This window comes from Urocampus carinirostris, chromosome 10, assembly GCF_059441175.1.
Source record: "Urocampus carinirostris isolate Australia breed hairy pipefish chromosome 10, RoL_Ucar_1.0, whole genome shotgun sequence".
In the NCBI taxonomy this organism is placed as follows: domain Eukaryota; kingdom Metazoa; phylum Chordata; class Actinopteri; order Syngnathiformes; family Syngnathidae; genus Urocampus; species Urocampus carinirostris.
The window spans coordinates 37276747-37300049 of record NC_142358.1 but is presented as its reverse complement, the minus strand read 5'-3'; the positions used below and the strand labels follow the sequence as shown (position 1 = coordinate 37300049).

The window sequence follows — 23303 nt, the reverse complement described above, 5'->3', positions numbered from 1 at the left end:
AGAGAAATCCACTTAAATATTCAATAAAAGAAATCATCTTGTGAATAAATATATCATAAATGTATTGTTATCACAAGCAGAATCTGTAGGGCAAAGCAAGTCCCAGGTGAATTTTTCTTTTAGCAATTTTTTCTTTTCACCATCAGTGGCTAGCTGTGATGCATCGAGGCAGACATAACACGACGGTAAAGATATTGGCACAACACTGGTTGGGGAGATATGAAGTTGTTCCAAAGATGGATTTTATTTCGAAAACTCAACCCGCTTGCCCGTTTTCAGACGGTACAAGGTGGCAAATGCTACACTACTGATAGGGGAAATGAGATGTAGCCAAGTAAACGTTTGAAAGATTTAAGAAAAGATTATGGAGGCGATAAAATAAAATGGGCTGTTTATCTTGTGTAAAAATGGAGGAAAATGTATTTTCAAAATACTGTAGCTCCATAGTGTATAGTAACTGAAAAGGCGGAAAATGTTTTGGAACAAATCAGTACAGTCACAACATGCCAGTAGATGACATTATATTTATCAACCATTTACCCATGTAATTTACCTCAACTTTTTTGGGTGTGTCTTAAAATAAAAAGCCACATTTACTAATTTAGCTTCTGAGACGAAACTTTTTCCCTCCGTTTTTTTTTTCTTTTTATAATAGCCACCAAATTTCAAACAGTATTTTCTACATAAAACTAACTACCATTCCAATTTAGAATCTGATATACGGTGAACCTTCGCTATTACGCAGTTAACTTTTTATGGTCTCGCTATTCCACTGACTTGCATCTGGCAATGAATTCTGCATTCTAATAGGCTAAACAGTGTATCTGGCTCTTCTCTACCTGTGCATCAATATGATTGCATCTTAATAGGTTGGTTGGTTTGTTGGCCGGTGGGTCGTAGAGGCACCATTTCCTGTAGTGTGTCTTGGGCAAGTACACCTTAGTGGCACCCATCCCTCTCCAGGCCAACATATGTTTCCACCCACCCGCAAATCGGGGACCTATCGCGTGTTCGGCTTAATATGTACAAGTACCCATAAAACCCATAAGGCTGACAAAACATTGCACGCTGAAGAAAGTATGTAATTGTATCCTAATTGTAAAAAATAGGTTTGTATTTCACAGATTTAGTCTATTGCAGGTTATTTTTGGAACATAACTATACCTTTGGAAAAAAATAATATAAGCAATCCATTTATTTTCCATTAGTGTGCTTCCATCCATCCATCCATTATCTGCACCGCTTATCCTCAGTAGGGTCGCAGGGGTGCTGGAGCCCATCGCAGCTATCTTCGGGCAGTGGGCAGGGGACACCCTGAACTGGTTGCCAGCCAATCGCAAAGCACACAGTGACAGACAATTCGCTCGCTCATCCACACCTAGGGACAATTTTGACTGGCCAATTAACCAAACATGCATGTTTTTGGAATGTGGGAGGAAACCCACGCAAGCACGGGGAGAACACGCAAACTCCACACAGGAGGTTCGATCTCATGACCTCAGAACTGTGCCACACACATGCTAACTACTGCACCGCAGTACTGCCCATTAGTGTGCTTATTGTCTTATATTCATTAACATATTTTCCAAATACTGGAGCTTGAAAATCACAATTTCAACCATATATTTTTTTGTATTTGTGTCATTTAAGTTGGCCATGTCTACAACATAGAAGTATACATGACAAAATGACTGTGACTGAAAAAATATGCACATTTGGATTATATGTGATCAACCCTTTGGTTTTTGTACGATTTTAGTCAAAAGTTTGAGAAACCATTCTGCAAATCATAAACCCGAGAAAAGAAAATCACGACGCCCCTATTTCCCTCTGCTTTTTCATCTTGACTCTTATGAGAAAGATGTTCATCTCCATCTATAATCGTGTTCGACTCCCCTGATGTTGGGAGATGGATGAGTGTAAAGGTGGAAACAAATAAATAAATAAGGTATGCTTTTAGAATACCTTGTGCTGCTCAGGACGAGTCCATGATGCCTGTAGAGGACAGAGAGAACAACAAACAACACCAAAAAAAGAAGCAGAATAATTCATAAAAGGCAATCTTCGGGCGGTTTTAAAAAATTGTTTTGTTCTGCAAACGGCATTTGAAATCCTGTACGTGTTTCTTTTAAATTCAATCTTTAGCACCTGAGCTTGAATGTGAGATTTGGATGTACACAGCCAGTGCAATTATATGCTTGATGTTGGTTATTGTGTGACAGCAAAATCTTGGATTTGAAATATTTTAGTAATCCCTACCGTGTCCTCTTTGGAACAGCACTGTTTCCAAGCTCCATTAAGTAACATGTCTATGGGTGTCGAGATATAGCAAATGCCTTCAAAGATAAGATTAGAAAAGGTCTTCTGAGTTTAGGAAATGATCGATTCTCCATCCCTTTTCTTGTCATCAGCAGGCCCAGTACCAAGATCAAGTGAGACAAAGCACATTCGCTTCTTAAACTATTCATAGCTACCTCTTTTTATTTCAGCAATTTTGAACTCGCCCTTAGGGCCCACTTTGTTTTTCTTCCAACCATTAAATGTTAGCCATTACTTTAGTTATTCCTGACAGCTAGCGATTGTATTTAATGTGTACATACTGTTTGTGTGGTGCATCGTAAGAGAATTGCAAAAATATTTACACCAAACATTAACTATGCCCATTATGTCAAACAGAGAATTAAGTTTGGCCTTGCAGCTATGTATTCTTTCAACGTTTCATACTAAATAAATAAACTCCATTATACTGAAAACTCACTGATATGTATTCACATTTAAGAGTTTATTATTTTGAAAATAAAACAGTATTCCTGCAAATAGTGCCAAAGGGGATGTTTTCAATTATATAAACACACCGGAATATTGAATAATAGCAGGAACAAAAGTATAGCACTTGGATTTTTTTTCTTTTAATTTCCCAGAGAAAATAAGAGGCATCTGTCTGCATAATGGAGATTGTTATTTGCCCAAAGGGAATCACTTAGTAAATTTAGCACAACATTGACTGCAACAATGCCCCACTAATTGCAGAAATTCAGTGCTGACTTTATGGATTGAAAATTGAACAAAATGCATTGCAACTCAGTAGTAATATTTTGCAACCTGCTAGGAAGAAACCATGTTGCGCTAGGACAACATGCAATGTCCATTTGAAAACACAAAACTCAGTACAAGAAGGTTTGCAGAAGGCATGCTTGGAAAAGAACACGTTAGAGCATGGAGATGAGGTGTGATGACTCGTAGAATGGAAAAAAAGCTCTTTCATCATGTGAAACCGTAAGAAAACTTCAGTGTGCTGTTATGATTCTGATTAAAAAAAATCAAATAAAACCATCTGTGCACTTACAGCCCAAGTCCAACCTTCATTAGTTGCATGTAATAAATGCAGTTCTCTGATATAGGAGTCTTTAATTGAGTCGTTTTACCTTAGCGTAATATATCTGAGCTGCCGCAGAAATATATCTGGAAGTCTAACCGTTTAATGTTGCAATTTAATCTTTCTCTATGTATAAATAAACTGCAATGTAAAGTCAATATCTACCACCATGCAAAAGTTATAAACTACTGGGTTGCGTTTTGCCTTAGACTACACACCTTTTCACAGATTTTATTCTCACATACTAAATAAGTAAAAAGAAAAATGTAGAATTTACAATGATATTAGAGTCCTATTTCATTCTCTGCAAAGTTGATAAAAAGGAAAGCTATACAAAAGATCTGCCACCTTAAATGACACTCCATTTATATAGCACTTTTCCAGCTAATATGGCCCTTAAAAGTTCAGATCCTTGCTTGAGGTTGTAATTTCAAAAGGACACAAATTGTATTATACTATGATTAGAAATAGTGTATTCTAAATAGTTTAACTGCTTTCCATAGGTTCGGAATGAAACATTATAATGTTTTCCATTACACGGCAATTGTGAAGACTACACACTTACTGTAAATGCTCGCTATAACGCGGTTCTCTTTTTATGGTCTTGTTTCTTCACGGTTTGCATAGTGCTTTGTGTTTTAAATTTTGATTGAGTAAACAGTTTCTCTGCCTCTTATCTACATGTGCGTCAATAATGTTGTGGTTTATTGTGTACGGATATGTTAAGCGTTTTTTTGCAAATGTATGTGGGTATGTGCAAATTCTGCTGCAATTTTTATTTTCTCTCACATCCATGGTGATGAGAATGTCTTGCACCAAATAAAGTGTTTAGTTCTATTATTTAAAAAAAAACATATATAAGCAGTGTCTGAAACTCATGACAAAAAGTTACCAGACACCTGGGCAGACAACTCTGAAAAGTTGTCTGCCCCATTTTTCACAACTTAAAACACAATAAGACGACTCATCGCAAAAAAAAAAGATTGTTGCTAAGTATTAAGGATTGATAATCAGAATATAATAATTAAGTTTATTGTAAATCTACTTAGAATATTCATTGCATGTATATGACATCGCTGTTTTCCATCTGCCATCAGTATGTACCTGTATTTACTCATCTTCATTCATGCAATGTTTGCGTTGCGTCGTCTGCTACAAGCCACGTGAACTCCTATTTTCACGATGCTTTTAATGTACGTTTACTTCTTGGAGCGTCATACGTTTTTCTTCTGGGGCCGAGGTTTTGGCTTGGTTCCTAACCACTTATCCATTTTTCTTGTGTTCTCTGTGCGTCTACTTTGGAAAATGATATGCAAATGCGCGACTTAATAACGCTCTGGCAAGTCAGGAAGCACAAAGTTATTCGCTGCAGGCATCTGATCGGCTGCCGAGTATGCAAATTGAAAAACGAACCGAAATTCCAAAAGTTTTCGAAATCGGAATAAAGCAAACATTTTATTTGATTTGAAAAAAATAAAAACCAAAAGTTTTTTTTTTCTTCTTGAAAAAGTTGTCGGCCACCTGGGCGGAGACGTTTTGTAAGTTGTACGCCCATCGTAAAAGATGCACGCCCCGGGCGTCCAGGCAGACGTTATTTCAGACACTGATACAAGGTTTTACTTCACAAATTTCACCTATCTCGAGTTCTCTTTAGAATGTAACCCTCGTTTATCGCATTGGTATCTCTGGAAAAAGATCATTATAAGATAGCCGTTTGGTATAAACTACCGTATTATTTTCAAAAACATATCTGTAACAGTTTAAAGCTTTTAGATCTTATCTAACACATTAGTTCTTTGTTTTAAAAAAATGTTTATACATTTATTTGTGAAAACAAATAATTGAGTGTATAAAGGGGCTTCTCTTTGGTTTCACTGTAAAATAAAGTGTTTAATTGCATAATGATTGTAGAAAAAATAAATCTTACGACTTTACAGATTTCACCTACCACACGCCATTTTAGGGACTTAACCGCTGCGACAAAACGAGTGTTCACTGTATTACAAAAACACACTAACAATGCAATCCTCCTTTAACACACCCAATAAAATCTTTGATTCCTGACCTTTAAACCTCAAATCAAATGGTGACAGGCAGCAATAGGATAGTGAGCTCTGAGATGGTTATTGGCAGCAGGCACAGTCTGTCCTGTACCATTGCACTAAAACCTTTCACATTAACGCTAATAACGGTTAGCTGCGTTGTCATGCTGTGCCGCAGAAGAGCTATGGCCCCAATCTAGCAGCCACTCTAATAGTGTGGAACATCAGCACCTCCTTTGCTCACGAGGCGCTGGGCCGGCACTGCAGAAACACTGCATCACTGTCATACTGTATGTGTGATGCGTGTTTGTTTAAGACAAAATGAATAGCATCCGATTTGAGGGCGTGGGGAATAGAAACAAGCCAAATATACAATAATTCTAAAGGAAAATCAAAGTGACAGCTCCAACGGGACTCTTTGTCATTCCACTATATATTATCTCCCTGCATAGTCATGACAGTTTCCTGACAACAGTGTTTTAAGGGCCCTGACTGACACAGACCATTGAAGCAACAACCTTACACTGCCGCACTACTAAACGTGTAAGACCACTGTGGGCTTTTGTTTCCAGAGGAGACAACAATTGCACAATTACAGCTCATCTTTGAAGTCCTTCTGAAACCACTGCCATGCTAATGGGCTTTAGCCCTCAATTAGTAATCAAACCAATCCCCTTTCTTTCTGTGTACGTGCCACTTAATTAGCTATCTGCATGTAGGAGACCAAAGATGGAAATGTGTCCATTGGACGAAACGTGTTTCTTTATACCTTAATTTTTCATCACTATGCTCTTCAATGTGAATTTAGTCCTCGAGGAGAGTACAAAGAAAAGTCATAAATGAATAACGACAAATTAATTTCTCTGAATGTCACGGAACTGTGCCTCTTGAATTTGGTTTCAAGTCATCAAAATACAATGTGCATCCCGAAAGAAAAACACAGCTATGCAATAAAAACATTTAATGTTGAAGTTTTCTAGACATAGTTTTATGTAATCACTCCGATTAATTTTCTCAATGTAAATCTCTTTTCTAATCCTCTGCACATCTGTTAACAAACAAGGCCGGTGCTGCATAGTGCATACCGAGGCGTACGAGTATAGTATAAATACGTTTTCTGGGCGCTAACTTTTACTCGGTGGCCTGCCGTGAGAAGAGTGGAGCGAAGCTACACAAAGACGTCTTTAAGTGAGAGAAACAATGAATCTGTCAGAGTGCAGCAGCTGTAACTCGAGTTGCTTTAGTTTTTGTCTTGTAACAAAAGCTGCATTACAACCAGAGCCACTATGGAGGGGCTTGCAGGCGAAGACTTCCTGTCTGTTAACCAGGAATGCTCTGCTCACCACATTCGGATGAGTTAGGAACGTATGAATGAATAAAGGCATGTTGTATATCAATTGAGTTAACGAGATAGAAAATGACCTCTCGAGCATTGTACATTAAAACCAGTCTATGGGTATGCCTGGGATGCCATGCCCAAGGAAGAAAACCACCACCACGACGATACTTAGGTTGAAACCACCAAACAGCTGTGATTTGTCTCTGAGTAAGATCATATGAGAATCAATATTACTTGGACGATGGATTGCCACAGAACCGGATTTGTACAGCAACGGGGAACACAACAGTTGTCCTGTTGCAATAACGCCTTATTGACAAGACGTCTCTCCCTTTTAAATCATATGCCCTGTTTCCGTTGTGCTATTCTGCTTCATTTGGGAGCTAGAGTGGTAGAGTACCACAAAGGACTGCAACCATTGCATGGCTTTTCATCTTTTAGAACGAAAGGCACTAACAAAAAAGAGTCAAGAGAGTGCCTTCAATTTTATTTGAGGACAGCATCACACCAGAACTGTGCTCCGCAGTGAACAGAGCTGAAACACACACTCTAAAAACAGTTGGGTTATAGTTAGCCAAGTTTAGGTCAATAATGAACAAACCCAATACTTGGGTGGATTCGACCCTATGGCCTTTGTTGTTTTGTATAATGATGTTGTAGTTTTTTTGTACGAGACAATTCTTCAAAAAATTAGAAGCGGGGCGTGCTGGGGTTGGGGCAAGGCTGTGTCAATGTGACACGTGTGATCCTGGGATTTTTTTTCCTATTCTAGAATAAATTGCAATTGCGTCCCTGCTACTTTAGAAGGCCGTAGCGCTCTCTTGAGTGTTCGCTCTTGGTTAAGACGTTTTTTTCATATTGAGCATTAGCGCTCTCCACTCAGTAGTAAGTGTTGACACAAAGTGTAGCAGACCGTCAAGTTCAACTTTGAAAAAAAATATGAATGAGAAGACGCATGGAGATAACCAGAGATAAAAAGACAAACAAAAATCTTCCGAAACCCGAAGATATATGACGTAATGTGACTATTGGCGAGGAAAAGATTGATTTCTTACTGTGTCTAAAAATGTTGGCAGCTGAGATAATGGAGGAAAATAAATATGGCCTTCTTTTAGAGACATTACGCCCAAATCAGGTTGAGCCGCTTGAGTTTTATTTTATTTTTTTGCATTTCCGTGTATCTTTCTAACAAAACTGTTCAACTAAAGAGTGCCAAATATTACTATCATTCTCCTTGGCAATACTTGTTTCCACCAAGATAGAAAAAATAGCGAGTCGGTGCTATCAGACTGTTTACCTTAAGGAAGAGGTCACCAACACCCTGGCACCAGGTAACACCCTAAGAACACCTGATCAGCCCACGAGCCTTCTCTGAAAATAGCTCACAAACGATTGGTCATTGCGATTTTTAGGAAATTTTATTTCTACTTGGCATGAGAATGATTGACATGATCAGTAATCATCATCAATTCTTTTTTTTTTTTATAATTGAAATTTGTAAATAACTGTGACCTCACAAAAGGCTGAATGGTTGACTGAGCTTATTTAAAATTACAACATGGTAATAATATAATTTCCTAATTTATATAATGCAAATCAAACTGGTAGCCCTCCATGCTAACAAGTAACAAAAAAATAGCTATTGGCTTCAAAAAGGTTGAGAGGGATGGAGTGTTGGATAGCCAAGAGAACACAGGGTCAGAGACTGTGGGCTCGTTTCATGTTACCTATTCAGTAAAGCACTTAGGCATGAAAAATACCACCGTTGTGTGTAAATAAAGAGCAGTGTGGATAGAAAAGGAGCATTAGTAAGAGCTGCAGTCATAGATAAAAACTATAGAATATGGTTATCCACACAGCATTAAAAAAAAAATGCCCGTTGTTTGTGTGTCAATTATACGTATTTTTTGCAGTGATACAGCACCTAGATTTTTAAACATACTGGAGCACATTTTTTCAAGCTAAACCAATTGTAACCAAACGTTAAGCCCTTGAACTCGCCTAAGGTTTACCATGCTTCCCATGTGAATCATTTCAAACAGACTGAAAAAAAATCCTTCAAACGAGCAGCTAATTTGCTTCCGTGTTCAATGCAACACGCTTAGCTTTTCAGTGGAGTACGACCAACCCACGCGCTCTCAAATTAGCCAAATTGGAGGCGCTTTCGTTGGATGCAGCCATTGTGGATGAAATGCAGCTGTTGTGATGAATACAGATGGCGTGACAGACGGACATCAGATGAACAGAGTAAGACAATCAAACAATTAGCAACCATTACTCTGTGCGGCCCTTTTTTACTCCAATTCTGCTCCCTTGTTAAATATGTCTAACTAGAAAGAGGCGTGTAGGAAGGAGATTTTCTTTAATGCTGCTTGTCGATCAAACAATAGGGTCATTGATGTGGCTGCTAATTGTTTCTTTGAGATGCGTAAAACACACTGCCGCCTCTGTGCCTTGACAGCCGCATGCCACTGCACTGTTTGCTGCCTGTTCCCTTTTCCAAAATTAATTCCCTTGGCGGACACAAGGAGATTTAATCTTTGCAATGGCAGTAAATGTTTTCGAAGCTATAAAATGGAAATTTTGGCAACGCGTTCGATGCTAAACACTGGTCACTTTAACTCGATAAAATGGGAGGTGTGAAGCACTGAAGTGTGACAGTGTTCTTCTGAAACGTGGGTGCGGAGAAAACAGGCATATCGTGATGTGCGTCATATGGCGGCAGTGTTCTTTTTGCGTTTGGAGTGCGGTGCGCCGCTCATCTATTTTTGATGATCAAACGCTCGCCCCTGTTAGCCTGACAGGTGGCTGCAAAAGCACTGTACTTGTGTTGTCCACACATGGAAACCAGCTGGAAAATGAAAGCTTCGAAAAAAAAAATAACATCACCTTCACGGTACACCACTGATGTTACTTGTGAAAAGGAGCGTTTAACTTTCAAAAAGATGAAATGAAATGGAACTAGAAACCGTTTGTTTGCGTCGACCATGGCGTCAAGGTTAAACCGTTTCTAGACTCTAGACCAGGGATTCCCAAACTGTGGTGCAAGATAATAGAAAGTTTAAATCAAGCACTGGTAGCAAAAATGCATGAAATGAAAGAATTGTGAGATAAATTCTCAAAAAATACACAGTTTAAGCCAGTAACTCACATTTTAGTCACTTGTTTTGCATGGTATGTGGAGTTATGTGGTGCAAAATCTATGAAGTTTGACGGTGTTAAGTAAAGTTAAAAATGTGACGCCATCACTGCCCTAAACAAGCACAAAAGATTGTGAAAAGATCTTGTATAGGGTATTGTATATTCAAATTTTATTAGATTGTTCTTAGTTTTGCATAACATTGCTGCTAAAAGTCATTGCACTATTTTCATTGTGATATTTTTTTGGATGCACTTACAGCTTTGGCCAGTCTACAAGCACTTCAGTGTGATTGTTTAATACTAGGTTTTTATTGTTGTATTTTTTTTGTTGTATTAAGTTTTTACTACATCTTTATCCTGGAGTACTATGACTAATCTTGTAAACAATGTATATGACAGAAATAAGGACAAGCAGTTGCTTTTAAGTCAAAGACAACAACAGCCTCCTGAAGGGCATTAATAATATGGTTGGAGTTTGGTATGATCATTACATGCCTGATTTCTCATTTTTATCATTTTACAAGATAAGCATTTAATATAAATTTCATATTTTAAACTACTGGCTGATGGAAGATACATTTAAGCTCAGGCGGTAAAGCGGTCATCTTGGGACCAAGAGTTCGCAGGTTTGATTCCCAGCTCCCTCGAGCCGCCTTGCATGGCTGACTCTGCTCTCGGTGTGTGAGTGTGTGAATGGGTAAAGTGTGAAGTACATTGGAAAGTGCCTTGGGAGTTTTTTAGTGAATGGCTGAAGCGCTGAATAAATGCAGTCCATTTCCCTTTTTAAAAATTCAGTTGCGCATACCTTTTTGGGTTCTTTTTTGTTGTGAGATTAAATTGTATCAGTCAGGCTTTACAGTTTTATCACAAAAATGTGATGTTGGAAAAACATGCCTTTACATTCCGAGCTATTATTTTATATTTTTTCATGCACCATCGCTTTCTCACCATAGTTTATTGTCATCCATAAGAAGGTTGTTAAAAAATGTAAGTTTTGGAAACCCTGGTCTAGACAATCAGCACATGGAAATGGAATTGAATGAGGCAAACTCATGCTACAAAGATTGAGCATTTGAAACAGAAAATGTTACACTATTTGGTACATGACGATAAAGAATGTGATGTCATGCTTCTACGGTATTATGGACTATCTGAAGGACTATGCATGCAGCAGTCAGGTCAGTGATTGGGTTTTCTAAGATCGTCCATTATACTCGGATTCGGCTGAAATCTGAAGGCGCACTTTGCCACAAAACACTCGTGTGCCACGCCGATTTCATACCTGATAGATCCTGTTTAGGTGTGCCTGTAGGGAGAGAATGTAGCGCATGTAATGGAGTGTCTCCACATTTCCACTATTTCTCGCCACATTTTCCTTCTCATTACTTTGCAACCATTGCGAGACCCTTTAGGAAGCAAGCCGCTTGGCTTTGTGAGGACAACCGTCAGGTGATCCTTTTTTTTGTTGATTTGACCATTAAATATTATAGTAGACATTGGTCAAAATTGTTATGGAGGCTAGATCTTCATGGGTGAGTGCGAAAACAAATTGAAAATAATGCTTTCGATATAACCTTGAAGTGAAACAATAAAAGCATAAAATGTAAAAACCCTTTCAATCACTCGTATAAAGAGCAACATGTGATTGAAAACACTCAATGAACACTTTTTGTCATTCAAGCGCTCATTGTAGCAACGAAAATAAGAAGCATATGCTAAATTTAATGGCCGGCTCCTGGATTGAATTGCATTCGGAAAGCGAGGAATTCAGTCTGAGTTTTTTGACATTTGGGAACGTTTAAGTAGAACCTAATCTCCGCGTCGACAGTTGAATGCGGTATTGTTGAGCTAATTGCGTGAGATCCAGTGAGCCTTCTCGAAGGACTAGTTTAATTTGGAAGAATTAATGAGCGATGCACAAATTTTGAGTGCTTTGTTTGCACATACCTACAGCTGATTACTTGATCTCTTTGGAAAACCGTTACTTAAAGTAGATCATCTTTCCTGACAGCACTAGTCCTGGTAGTCTCTAATGACTGTGTGCCGATTTCATGTAGCCTACTAATCACTATTCACCTCCTTTTCTTTTGGCCACCTATGGGTCCTGTCTGTTTGCTGAGGATGTAAATTGATTACATAATCAAGTTAAAAATAGTGATATCTTGCAAATTATTCAAATTATGGCTTAGTTGCACGGTGCATTTGCAGTTCAAATTGACTTAATTTAATGCATTGAGATTCTGTGTGGAATTTTAATTAGACAACAACATTTGAATGGCAGTCATTATTAGGGTTTATAGTTTTCAATGTACTTTACCTGCTCGCCGTCAGTGAACACGCGATTGCCGTAGCTCCAGCTGATGGTAGGTGTCGGATCCCCTGAAGCTTCGCAGGTTAGCGTGACCTGCTCCTCCATCTCTGAGGTGCTTTGGTTTACAATGTAAGTGATCTTGGGTTTCACTATAATACATAAAATTGACACAAAATGAGTGCCGGATTTGGGAATGGGTTTAAAGGAAGGATGAGAGGCTTGACTTGGGAGGTGTCAAAGCTAAACTGTAATAAGCTGTCGTCTTTTGGCAGCAGCAGCAGCAGCAGCAAAATCATGATAACCAAGCAAGGATCCAAACATTAATTCATGTAGCAATTACTCCTTTGTTAGAACGCCTTGCCTCTATTTGTGTTTACATTTACCAAACTGCAAACGAGTTTTGTGGGTGACGCTAGAGGAGCAAAGCAAATTAAAGTGCTGCTTGTGAAGCGTGAAGTTGTTGTTTTTTTCTCCCACACTCTGCAGAGGATGAACACATTGTAGCATTTCTGTACTGTCACAATTGAGGATTGTACAATACACTGCAGGGGGACATCTTTGCATCCCTGTATTAAAAGAATGAGAAGCCCGTAGTAATTATTTGATGAAACAAAGGAGCAGCTGCCTTGTTTTTGATTGATGTCTTTACATAAAACCTATTGATTGTTTTCTTTATGTTTATATTAATAATACGAAGGGCACAGCTAGGCCTTTCAATATGTTTACTATATGGACTTGACTGATGAAGGAAACGGGGATTTGCTAGTTTTTTGTTTCAACTGGATAATTGTTACTAACTCATCGCCCGCCGCATAAATTAACAGTATGAACTGAGCGTTTAGAAAAAGCGTCTAAACAGTTTGGTTCACACATGTCTAATAAGTTCTTGTTGAGCACATACAACAGTTGTTGTTTATTACACAGCTATAGCAGTAGTGTTTATTTCTAGCCAAGTATTGAAATGCTTGGCATCCATTAAAATAGCAGATGTTGCACATGGTGGAAACTCTACATCAAGTGCATTTCACAAATACCTTGTGAACAGCAGACAAATATATCAAAGTATTAACGGCAAAAAAAAAGAGATTTTGCCATCTTTTGTAATTATTCACAAAATGAGGCACAAAATAAATGTATGAAAGTAGCAGTTTTTTTTTCTCTATCGGGATTAGCATCGATTGAAAGATAACATACTACTGAAGTAGTTTCTGGGAAAATAGGTTATTACGATAAGCTGGGGGACAACAAACCCGCATTGGTGTTTGTGTGGAAGCAGATAAAATAAAATGCCTAGAGAACTGACAATGGTGCAAGCAGCCCTTTGAAGATACTAATTGTTTGAATTTGAGCATATGTATAGTCTGTAGAGTAGAACAGGGTAAACAGAATGGTCAGAAACCTTAATGTTTGCATTTTTAGCAATATTTCTACTGGACAAAAGGTAAACAACATCCTAAACCTCATTCCCACACGTGGTGCTTTTTACAGTCCATTGTTAACTCTTATAAGAATATTTAAAAAATATTCTCTTCCTACCAAATACTCTCAGGCTGAGCTCCTGCTCTGCTTTTCCAGCCTTGTTTTTAGCGATGCAAGTGTACTCGCCCTCATCCAGCTTGCTGACATCCATGATGGACATCTCTGAGCCATCTTCATTGAAACTGTATTTCTCACCTGCCTCTAGAGCAATTTGATTCCTGGAGGACAAAAATAGCAATCTCCATTACTCCGACCCTATATATTAAGTGTCAAAAGAAAGGATTACACATGTGATTCTCAGTGAATCGTATACTGCTTACAATAACATAATGGCTGTGAAAATTGAAGTAATTTTACAAAAGCAAAGCACATCCTGCCAAATTGCATCTCATCTAAATTTACACAACTAGAGTATTGTTTTTCACTATTTGGGTTTGCACTTCTGAACACAATAAGTAACTTCCTGCTAACACCGCATGTATGTAATAATTTTAATATTATTTGTATTTGACAAAAATGAACCCAGCTAAGGACATTTAATGAGTGGATTGTGCTCAATTTAGTCATCATAACCATTCAATGTTATCAATAGTCAAAGTCAAGTCACTGTCCATTTATGTATTTTTAAAGCTCATATACTATGTTTACCATCCTTAAATCTAGCAAAGCCATTATGAGACAATACTGGTTCAAAGTATGTATGTTTTCAGGAAAAAAAGAGGCCCTGAAAATGTTTTTGGTCTGAAATTCATTTGCATTGTTTGCCGTGTTTAGTAACGACATTTTTAAATTTTAAATATACACACAACAGGAACAATTATATATTAAATTGAAATGTACAGGTGATTTTGATTTGTCCTCTCCCCTAATTTGATTTGAAATCAGCCTACACTTGTTTAGAATAAACAAACCACACAGTAAATGAGAACCACTACCATGGGAACAGTATAAACACCCCATTTTTAAAACAAGGCAACAGCTTATCAGTGTCACACTGAACAATTGCGGCTATTGAGGATGCCTGTCTTTAGATTTCATTGTTTTTATCCACCATTTGATATAATGTCAATAAGTATACTGTTGCAATGAATTAAACAGTTAGCCTACCCAAATAATGTAAGTAACAAATGACATTAAGTGGCAAAACACCATGGATTAAATTGAATTACTTAGAATGACAAACATTTTATACCGTTTGCCTGACAGAGTATATTTTATTCTACAACTTGAATTCTCACGTAATGATTTGGGTAGATGAGTAGTTCTTTAACGTCATGTTGGACATTTATTAAACAAGCTTAAAAAACACATTCAAATTTCATAATTGTTTTCTTTCTGAAATGAAAAGCTTCTTACCTATTCCATGTCACCATTGGTTCAGGATAGCCATCAACTGCACAAGTCAACATGGCTGCTTGGCCCACATCTGCAGTGGCATTCACCTCTGACTGCCATACCCGAATAGTTGGGAGCACTGAGACAGAAACAAACATAAAGGCAGGTTGTAAATTCATTTATAGAAGCAGGATGCTAAATTAGCATTAAAAACAGCACATTCATTTTGGGCCGACGCTTGGCTCAGAACTCAGGGGCGCATCATTTGCATGAATGCTTCGTGCTAACCAATTTCTCCGGGCTAACTAATTTCTCCGGGCAAGTGTTTCCACATTCATGGCTTGAGCCTTTAAACATACACACCGGAAAAAAATAATGCCTCGAAACAGGAAAATGACAATAGAACAGCAAAAGCTTTACTAACCATTGACGACGACCTTGATAATGCGTAAATCAATCTCGCCGCGGGCCATCAGGCGTCCCTCGCAGGTGTACGAGCCCTCGTCTGTCTTCTTTATGCCGCGGATTTGAAGGTGGTTGTTGCTCAGCACCTTAAAGCGAACTTGATCAGGAAGATAAAAGGAACGTTAGGGATTGTCAAGTCATGCAAAACAGCTGTGATTGACTTGTGGGAAACTTGCAATCCCTATGGATGAAACCAATACAATACTGTATACATCCAGGATACGTTGTCCCTGCCTAACAATGTTTTCACTTTTGTTAAAGGCTTGAGGCGTCGTTGCTTTGATGCACTTTCCGGACAGATTTCAACATGTTACAGATTGTTCTCTTTTATTGATGTTCACTATATTTGTGTGCTGTTACCCAATTGCTGAATCTATTCCACCCTGGTCATCGTGGAAGGGGGATTACCACTTATGAGGCCCATCCTCAAGGTTTCTTTTTTCCTCATCCTGGGGTTTTGAGTTTTTCCTTGCCCGCATGTTGGTTTAAGATCAGGCGATGGTGTCATTGTAATCCTGTGCAGTTCTTTAAAACATCTTGTGATTAAGGGATATACAAATAAATGTGACTTGACTTTTCAGTGTGGATTGAGGTGGTTCTTCAGCCTCTTCTTTTTCCCCATCATATGTCAAATGATTTTGAGAGCCCAAAAACATACAAATTTAAGCGGTGGTTGTACGTATGACGAGTTATGTCTCTAAAATGCCTGTTTGCTATTAGTCAACGTCATATAAAATGCTGTTCTGCCGTGGGTATGCATAACAGCATCATGAAATTATACTGTAGATATGCTTTGAAGATTAGCTGAACAACCTCCTATAATGCCTTTCTCTTCCTTCAGTTCGGAATCCCATGTACTTTAAGACTTTCCCAGTTGGCAATGCAATTTTGTATTTTGTGTATAGATTTTTTTTATTTGATATGGGTCTGAGGCTTGCAGTAATGCTCAAGGGAGAATCAAAAATATGATAACTAAGGAAAAAACTTGTGATGATCAAGAAAAAGAAGGCACGCAACGGGTAACCCTGTGCTCGGTTGCATGGCCATAAACAATTGATGATCTGCGCTACCATAAAAATAAGGAGCGATTAAAGCATCTGTGGCAGGCATGTCCGATGTACGCCACGGGGGCCAGTTACGGCCCAGGATCAAACTTTTCTGGCCGGCGGCCTCTGTCATAAAATTAATTGTATGTAGACAGCAGTAAAGATAACCGCATATAAAAAAATTGTACCCAAAAAGAAAAAAAAAATAATTTCACTAGATGATGGCAGTTGCCCTTTTGGCCACCTTGCCCTTGGCTTTCTGTAAGAATGTTAGCCCACCGCATTTCTGACATGGCGACAGAAAATTTAAAAAAAAAGGAAAGTTGACTATAAGGGCCGCCTCTTCCAGGACAAGTGGAAATTAGAGTATTTTTTTCACCAAAACCTGAAACAAATGCGTCTGCCTATTTTGCCAAGTGGCGGTGGCTGTTTTCAAACAATATAACATCAAGAAGCACTGCCAGATGAAACATGCTCACTACAAAAACATAACAGGAAAAAAAGGCAGTGAAAAGGTAAAGATTTTTCATGAGACCCAGCGAGTCAAATGAAAATGCAACAAATGCGAGCTATGAGGTCACAACGCTGACTGCCAAGCACCTCAAAATTTTCACGCAGGGACAATTTATCAAAGACTGTTCAAAAAATGCCAGGCTAAATAGTCGTCCCTTACACAATTTTAGCTTACCAAATCTGGCCAGTTTTCTGAAAAGTTTGGACACACCTAAGGGCATGAGAATCGTAGCGAGTGGAAACTTTAAAGTCAGTTTCTTTGTTAACCTAGCATCATTGTGTCCTATTTTAATATTTGTATTTGGGGTACTGGGTGATCAGAATGTATTAGCTATTTGCCATAGGTTTGATACCCCCACGATACAGCAATTTTACTTTATTTTGCAATTCCCACGTCAAAAACATATTCATGTCTTATCCCGGCAGCCTACTGTATTGAAATTTTAACTGAAGGATTATTTAAACTGTTTCTGTCCAGCTTATTGATCACATATTACATATTGTACATACCACAAATATATCATTCAATATAACCAGAATTTGATAGACCATATACATTAAATCGTGTTAATTTCAAACACTGTAACAACCCCTGCACAAGTGATATTTTATTTTGTGATATTTCTTTGAGTCATGGATGAATAACAGGCAACTTTCACATATAAAGCATATGAAATTTTACCTTCCTTTCTTCGCAAATAAAAGTGACTGTAAAACGAGCTCAGTCAGGCATCCATTAACAAAGCATTTGCATTTAACAGAGCATTTGCATTATATTTGTGTAGCTGGTTGTACAATGTTCATGCATTTTGATCAAGCACTTAGGTTTTTATGGCATACTTAATTTTGATACTACCCTTTAGGATTCGTATTATTGGAACTTACACCATAAGAATAGCTACATTTCAAGACAATATTTTTATGTTTGACTAAACTAAATATGTAGTTCCCGTCCATAAATGTTGAGTAGCAATGTGTACACCAAAATAACACAAATTAGGCTTTCCGTTTTGATCCTGGCTTCCCAGTCCCTGCTTCATTTTCTTGCTTGATTAAGTTTTTATTACATTTATCCCCAGTCGGGCTAAAAAAGTTTTACCAAATCCTTATTTTGCATAATGGATAGGTGCTCCAATCCATGCGCTCTTCCATTTGTCAAACTACCCGTCCAGAAACTAATTTTTTTTCCTGCAGCTTGACATCGAATTATAACTGGATTCCGGTTGTTAGATTTGCCCTCTTACCATCTTTTTCCATCTGTATTCTAGCTCCTTTGTACTTCCAAAGGATGGTGGGTGGAGGAGAACTGATGACATCACAAACGATGATGGCGGTGTCTCCCTCTGTAAACTCCTGCGGTGACGGTGCGTTTGTGAAGGTGATTCTCTCTAAAAGGAAAAATACTCCAATTTTTTTGGTTTAACAAACCCTGTTTTTATCACAAAAATGTATTCAGAAATGTGTTATATTCTTGGACACCCAAAACTACACCTAATAATGAAATACAAGCACTTAGAAATAAAATACAACTAATGACTCTTAGCAAGATTATTCAGTAATCATACCACATGCTATTGGAACACTTTTTTTTCCCATTTCCATATTTTTATTCGTGGCATCTTGCATTTGTACAATTGGTGCTGCTGTATTGATTCATTTTCTCATAGTATTTTCAGAGGATGTTTTTACATAATTTAGCCTACATCCCGTTGATAGTTAATAATCTGGGAGACGGTTTATGAACATCTGTAGATGAGGATGTTTGGGTAACAACAATTTTCCTATCACTTTTTTACTGTATAATGCCCCTGCGCAAACAATAGTAGCTATTAAAACTGATGGTTCAATGTTTTTTTTGTGGATTGCAGATCATATTGCGGCACATACATCTCCTTTTGTTCAATACAGCCTAGGATTTTTTTCCACCTAAAATGAGTTTGCTCGGGCTGTCTTCTAACGTCATTTAATTAAGTTGCTCAAATAGATTGATGAAGTTTGCTGGTGGCAGTGAACCACCACGGCGACCTAAAACACTTGACCTGGATCAAATGGTGCGGACTTGCATTGAGCCTGTAATCTTATCTGGTGACATTCCGTAGATTAAAAAGATAAAAGTCTGCTTTGCAACGGTCTGCGCCTACAGGTGCAAGCAATAATTGGTTAGAAAAAAAGCTGACATTGTGGTAGGATGCAGTCAAGCTTTGATGCTTGCTTTTCCTTATGTACGGCTGAAAAGTTTCCTTTTGAAAAAGGGAAATGAATATTTAAGATCTAAGCAACAAACAGGTTCATTAAATGCACGGGTGCCCACTTCCTGTGTAATCTAAAACAAGCTGAAGAAGTTGAAATGCGGAAAACTCATTTGATAGACATGTGCTGATGCACAGCATTCATCGAAAACAAAACACATTCATCACGGAAGCTGCGAATCAGACAGCATCATTAAGCAGCCTTCTAATGGTCTTCCATTTATTGTACTGATGAAACATATATCATCGGCAAAAGAAAAGCAAAAGAGTAATGGGTTTCCCTAGAGCAGTCAATAAAGTACTACATGTTTAATAAACAGTGTAGGGTCTCTTTTTTTTCTCCTGCTTTGAAATCAGACAGAAAATACTCACGGAATATTTTGATGTTAACCGTTGACTCTCCCTGCTGATCTCCATTGGTGGCGATGCATTTATACGTGCCGGCGTTCTCCGTCACAGCTCGGTAGAGCGTTAGGATGGATGTGGTCTCGTCATTTCGGGTCACCGTGATGTCCTGTCTGTTGGGTTCTATCCTTTCGCCATTCGGCCCCAACCAGTCTATGTGCTTTGCCCCGCCGATGACTGGAGAGCATCAGCCAAAATAAAATGAGTTTATCTATAATGTATGTATGTACATCGTAGTAAAGCAAAGTCAATCAGTTCCCCACGACTGAATAGTGCTGACGATACATTCTTTTTTATGCACAGAAGCCTTTCCTTTATAGGGCTCACAACTCACACTCAGCCAGTGCAAATATGTGAGTCAGCAACAGTGGCTGAATGATAATTACACTATCTTACAGACTACAATAGGAATTACACGTGTTGGATGTAATTACACTCAAAACAATTTGTCGCACTGAAATGTACCTTGTTCACCAAGCGGTTTTAGCAAACAATACAGTTTATAGTGATTAACTCGGATGATCTCTTTCCCCAGTGTCTTTGGGGATGATGCATAGAGAACAATAACAAACATTTTATTCGGTGTTTAATAATTCTAGTCAATTATCCACCCCCTAAAAGTTTAAATTACAGTGTTAGACAACATACCTTCACACATGAAGAATTTGGACTCCCCAAGACTGATTTCACCATGACTGGGTGTGATCTGCACGTCCAGTGACACTAAAGAAGACACAACAACATTCAAAAGAATATAAGCTATCATGGAAGATCACATAATTGTTTTGGGAGAATGAGTCCATTAACAATAATCAAAAACAGAACTCCCAAAAATAGAACTACTTGAATTAAGCAGTCATTAATATATATTTATGGGGTGTCTCATTAAAAATAGACCAAAGTAAGCCAACCTGCCATCAATAAAAAGATCACCAATCCTTTATAAAATAGCAAAATTGCCATCTTATTACTATGCTATAACTATATTATCATCCGGTTGACATTATTAGAAGTAGGATTAACATAGGCTAAGCAAACCACTAAAACATTTGGCTTGTATAAGGGCATTGCTTATTGTACATAGATGAATTATAGACACATTTAAGAATGATTTTGGAAGAATTAATCATACATTTAAAGAATTTAAGCATGTCAATGATTTATCGTGCCAGTTTGACACCAAATTCTTCGAAAATCACAATGACCTTCCAGTGCTGATGGATTATCATAACCAGTTCATAGGTTATTTCAGTGTTCCAAGGGTTTTTCCATGGTGCCTAGAGAAACCACCACATTGGTGACCTCTGGTCAGCTGTGTCTTAGTTTCAATTTGAATTATCTCTCCCTTATTTGCCAGTAAAAAATAAAAAGTTCAGATATGTTTTACCACCAGAAAGGTTAGTTGTGCGATATCGTAAAGAGAGGAGAGACATTTTTGGCTGCCTTTTTGTCCTTAGAATAGTAATGATATCCAATAAAGACTCCTGGAATGTGTACATTGGTTAAATGCTTAAACTTCAATGTCTGGATAGAAAAACGCTTGATTTTTTTTTTGTTTTTTTGGTCACAGGGTGAGGTCTGGATTGAAGCCTTTTGCTTTCTAATTAGAACAAAGCTTCACTTGTTTCCCTGGAGGAGCAGTTAGGGTTTCCTGCGGTTGAGAAATGTAACTAAATGGGCCTGAAATCCGGCTCTGTATCGCCAGGGTGTCAAGGCGAAAGCGAGGGAAGACAAAAAGAGCAGGAAGTTTTCGAGAGAAGGCAAACTAGCTCAGCCAGTTGCGTGGATGGATGCTTAAAATTAAGTTAATTTTGTCCGCTATTGTTTTGTAGCAAACCCATTAAAACACGTAATACCCTCTCAACCAAAAACCTTTGTGCGGACATGATTTAACTGTCCAAACTGGCACAGATTAATTACACCATGCCCGTTTTGGTGATGTAAAACATGAGCGATTGTCACACTGCATAACTTTGCACAGCTCACCCTCCAACCAGATTCTTGCTTCATCCCTCACTTATTTGAAAACTGTGTTCAAAGAGGACCCCTTGAGCTTGCGAGGACGTGTAAGGGTGGGGCATGGTTTATTTTTGAAAGCAGAAGACTAGAATTTAGATCATTTCCATGACAGGGCAGATAGACTCAAGCCAAACAAACCAAATCCTATGGAAGCACTAGCCGGAAATACAATATACAGTATCGAAATTCATTCACTTGTGCACATTATTTCCCTAGTATTATATCCCTTCGGGATATTTTTATACCGCAAAGTACTCTGGTTTTGTAAACACATGATCCACACAAACTCTGGTTTACCCTCTAAAAAGCTACAAGTGTATTAGCTGATTTCTCTGGGACATTTTCATTTTATTTTCTTCCTCCAAAGCGAAAATGTCTCCCTTTTATACATCCAAATAATGGATGCCACAGTTGTGTCCATCCATATACAATGTAAGTCACATTATTATTTTTTATAGTTTCACTCTTAATGTGTTTTAGATCTTCTATTGTGTCGCAATTTAAAAAGATATATTTGAGAACAGTGGAATGTTTTTAATAATAAGTATTTTGTGGAAAATCTGATCCAGATTCACCTGGACCCAAGCCCAGATCAGGACACGTAGATATGGGTGATCCTGCTGCTTGGGGGCATTTCTCCCTCTAGCAGCAGGTTCAAAGATACTTTGTATGATGGACAACACACACCACAAAACAGTCAGGTGTCTCTATGAGCTCCATAGATAACTATTGTTATTATAATAGATACTCTTATTATGTAGTACGCCGAAATATACTGAGACAGCAATGATGATGATGATGACGGTGAAAATAGTGATGGTGGTGGTGGTGATGATGAAGTGACTGTGCATTCACATAACCTTTCTGAATATGTATTCATGAGGTGTTTGTCGCATGTATATACAGAGGAGATCTAGCTGTTAGACACAAATAATAAAAAAAGTCAAAGGGGTAAGATTAAATAAGCTTATGCGTCTTCCTATTCCTTTTTGGACATCTTACGTTAACATTGGTTTTGTCTTGTTGTTTTGTTTTCTCATGTTCGAAACAAAGAATAATGTATTCATTCATTTAAAGGAAAGAAATCTGAACTGTGAGATGGTAAGGAAATACTGTGGATAATTGCACAATTTCCAGTCAAGTTCCATTTGCAAACATTCTGATCCACAAAGTTTTACGTCTTTTCCTTAATCCTTTTGTTTTCTTTAGCTCATCGATCATTCTCTTGTCTTGTAAATGTCAGATCCGGTTTAGTACAAACACGCTAATCCGCCCACCCCCATTTATCTCATAATCAATATTCATCCCGACTTTATGTAGACATTTTCCCAGTTTGGGGGTTCGCTGAATCAGATGAAACCATGGACATAATACCAAGTAGGTCTCTTAGATCCAAAGCTGAGACGTGGTTCCTTATGATGAACCAGACAGTAATTGCTCTCTTGTCTCCAACGTTTAAGAGGCTAAAAAGCTTGCGGGAGCCTCACTCTTGTTAAAGGGCAGACTCGTTCAAAGTGGATGTGGGAGGGGAATAGCTGGCAAGTGACACAAGCAATTGGAAATTGAATACCAATGTGAACGCG

At 38.1% G+C, this 23303-nt stretch overlaps 2 protein-coding genes across 10 annotated transcripts in view; one reads left to right on the top strand and one right to left on the bottom strand.

Moving 5' to 3' along the window:
* Nucleotides 1-23303, top strand: part of cadm1b (cell adhesion molecule 1b) — a 722615-nt gene that overhangs the window by 150157 nt on the left and 549155 nt on the right. The window contains exon 4 of the mRNA XM_088345365.1: nucleotides 18316-18425. The gene's annotated coding sequence lies outside the window, so the exon portion shown is untranslated. The remainder of the gene's footprint in view (nucleotides 1-18315; nucleotides 18426-23303) is intronic.
* Nucleotides 1-23303, bottom strand: part of ncam1b (neural cell adhesion molecule 1b) — an 83380-nt gene that overhangs the window by 35315 nt on the left and 24762 nt on the right. For 6 of the 9 annotated variants that reach the window (XM_088345355.1, XM_088345353.1, XM_088345350.1 and 3 more), the window contains exons 2-10: nucleotides 20350-20424; nucleotides 19669-19878; nucleotides 18292-18435; nucleotides 15448-15585; nucleotides 15045-15162; nucleotides 13746-13906; nucleotides 12216-12358; nucleotides 11181-11204; nucleotides 1966-1995 (exon numbers count right to left, since the gene is read on the bottom strand). In XM_088345355.1, coding sequence (XP_088201481.1) covers nucleotides 1966-1995; nucleotides 11181-11204; nucleotides 12216-12358; nucleotides 13746-13906; nucleotides 15045-15162; nucleotides 15448-15585; nucleotides 18292-18435; nucleotides 19669-19878; nucleotides 20350-20424 — 1043 coding nt within the window. The remainder of the gene's footprint in view (nucleotides 1-1965; nucleotides 1996-11180; nucleotides 11205-12215; nucleotides 12359-13745; nucleotides 13907-15044; nucleotides 15163-15447; nucleotides 15586-18291; nucleotides 18436-19668; nucleotides 19879-20349; nucleotides 20425-23303) is intronic. The other 3 variants (XM_088345357.1, XM_088345359.1, XM_088345358.1) reach the window with 2 other exon arrangements.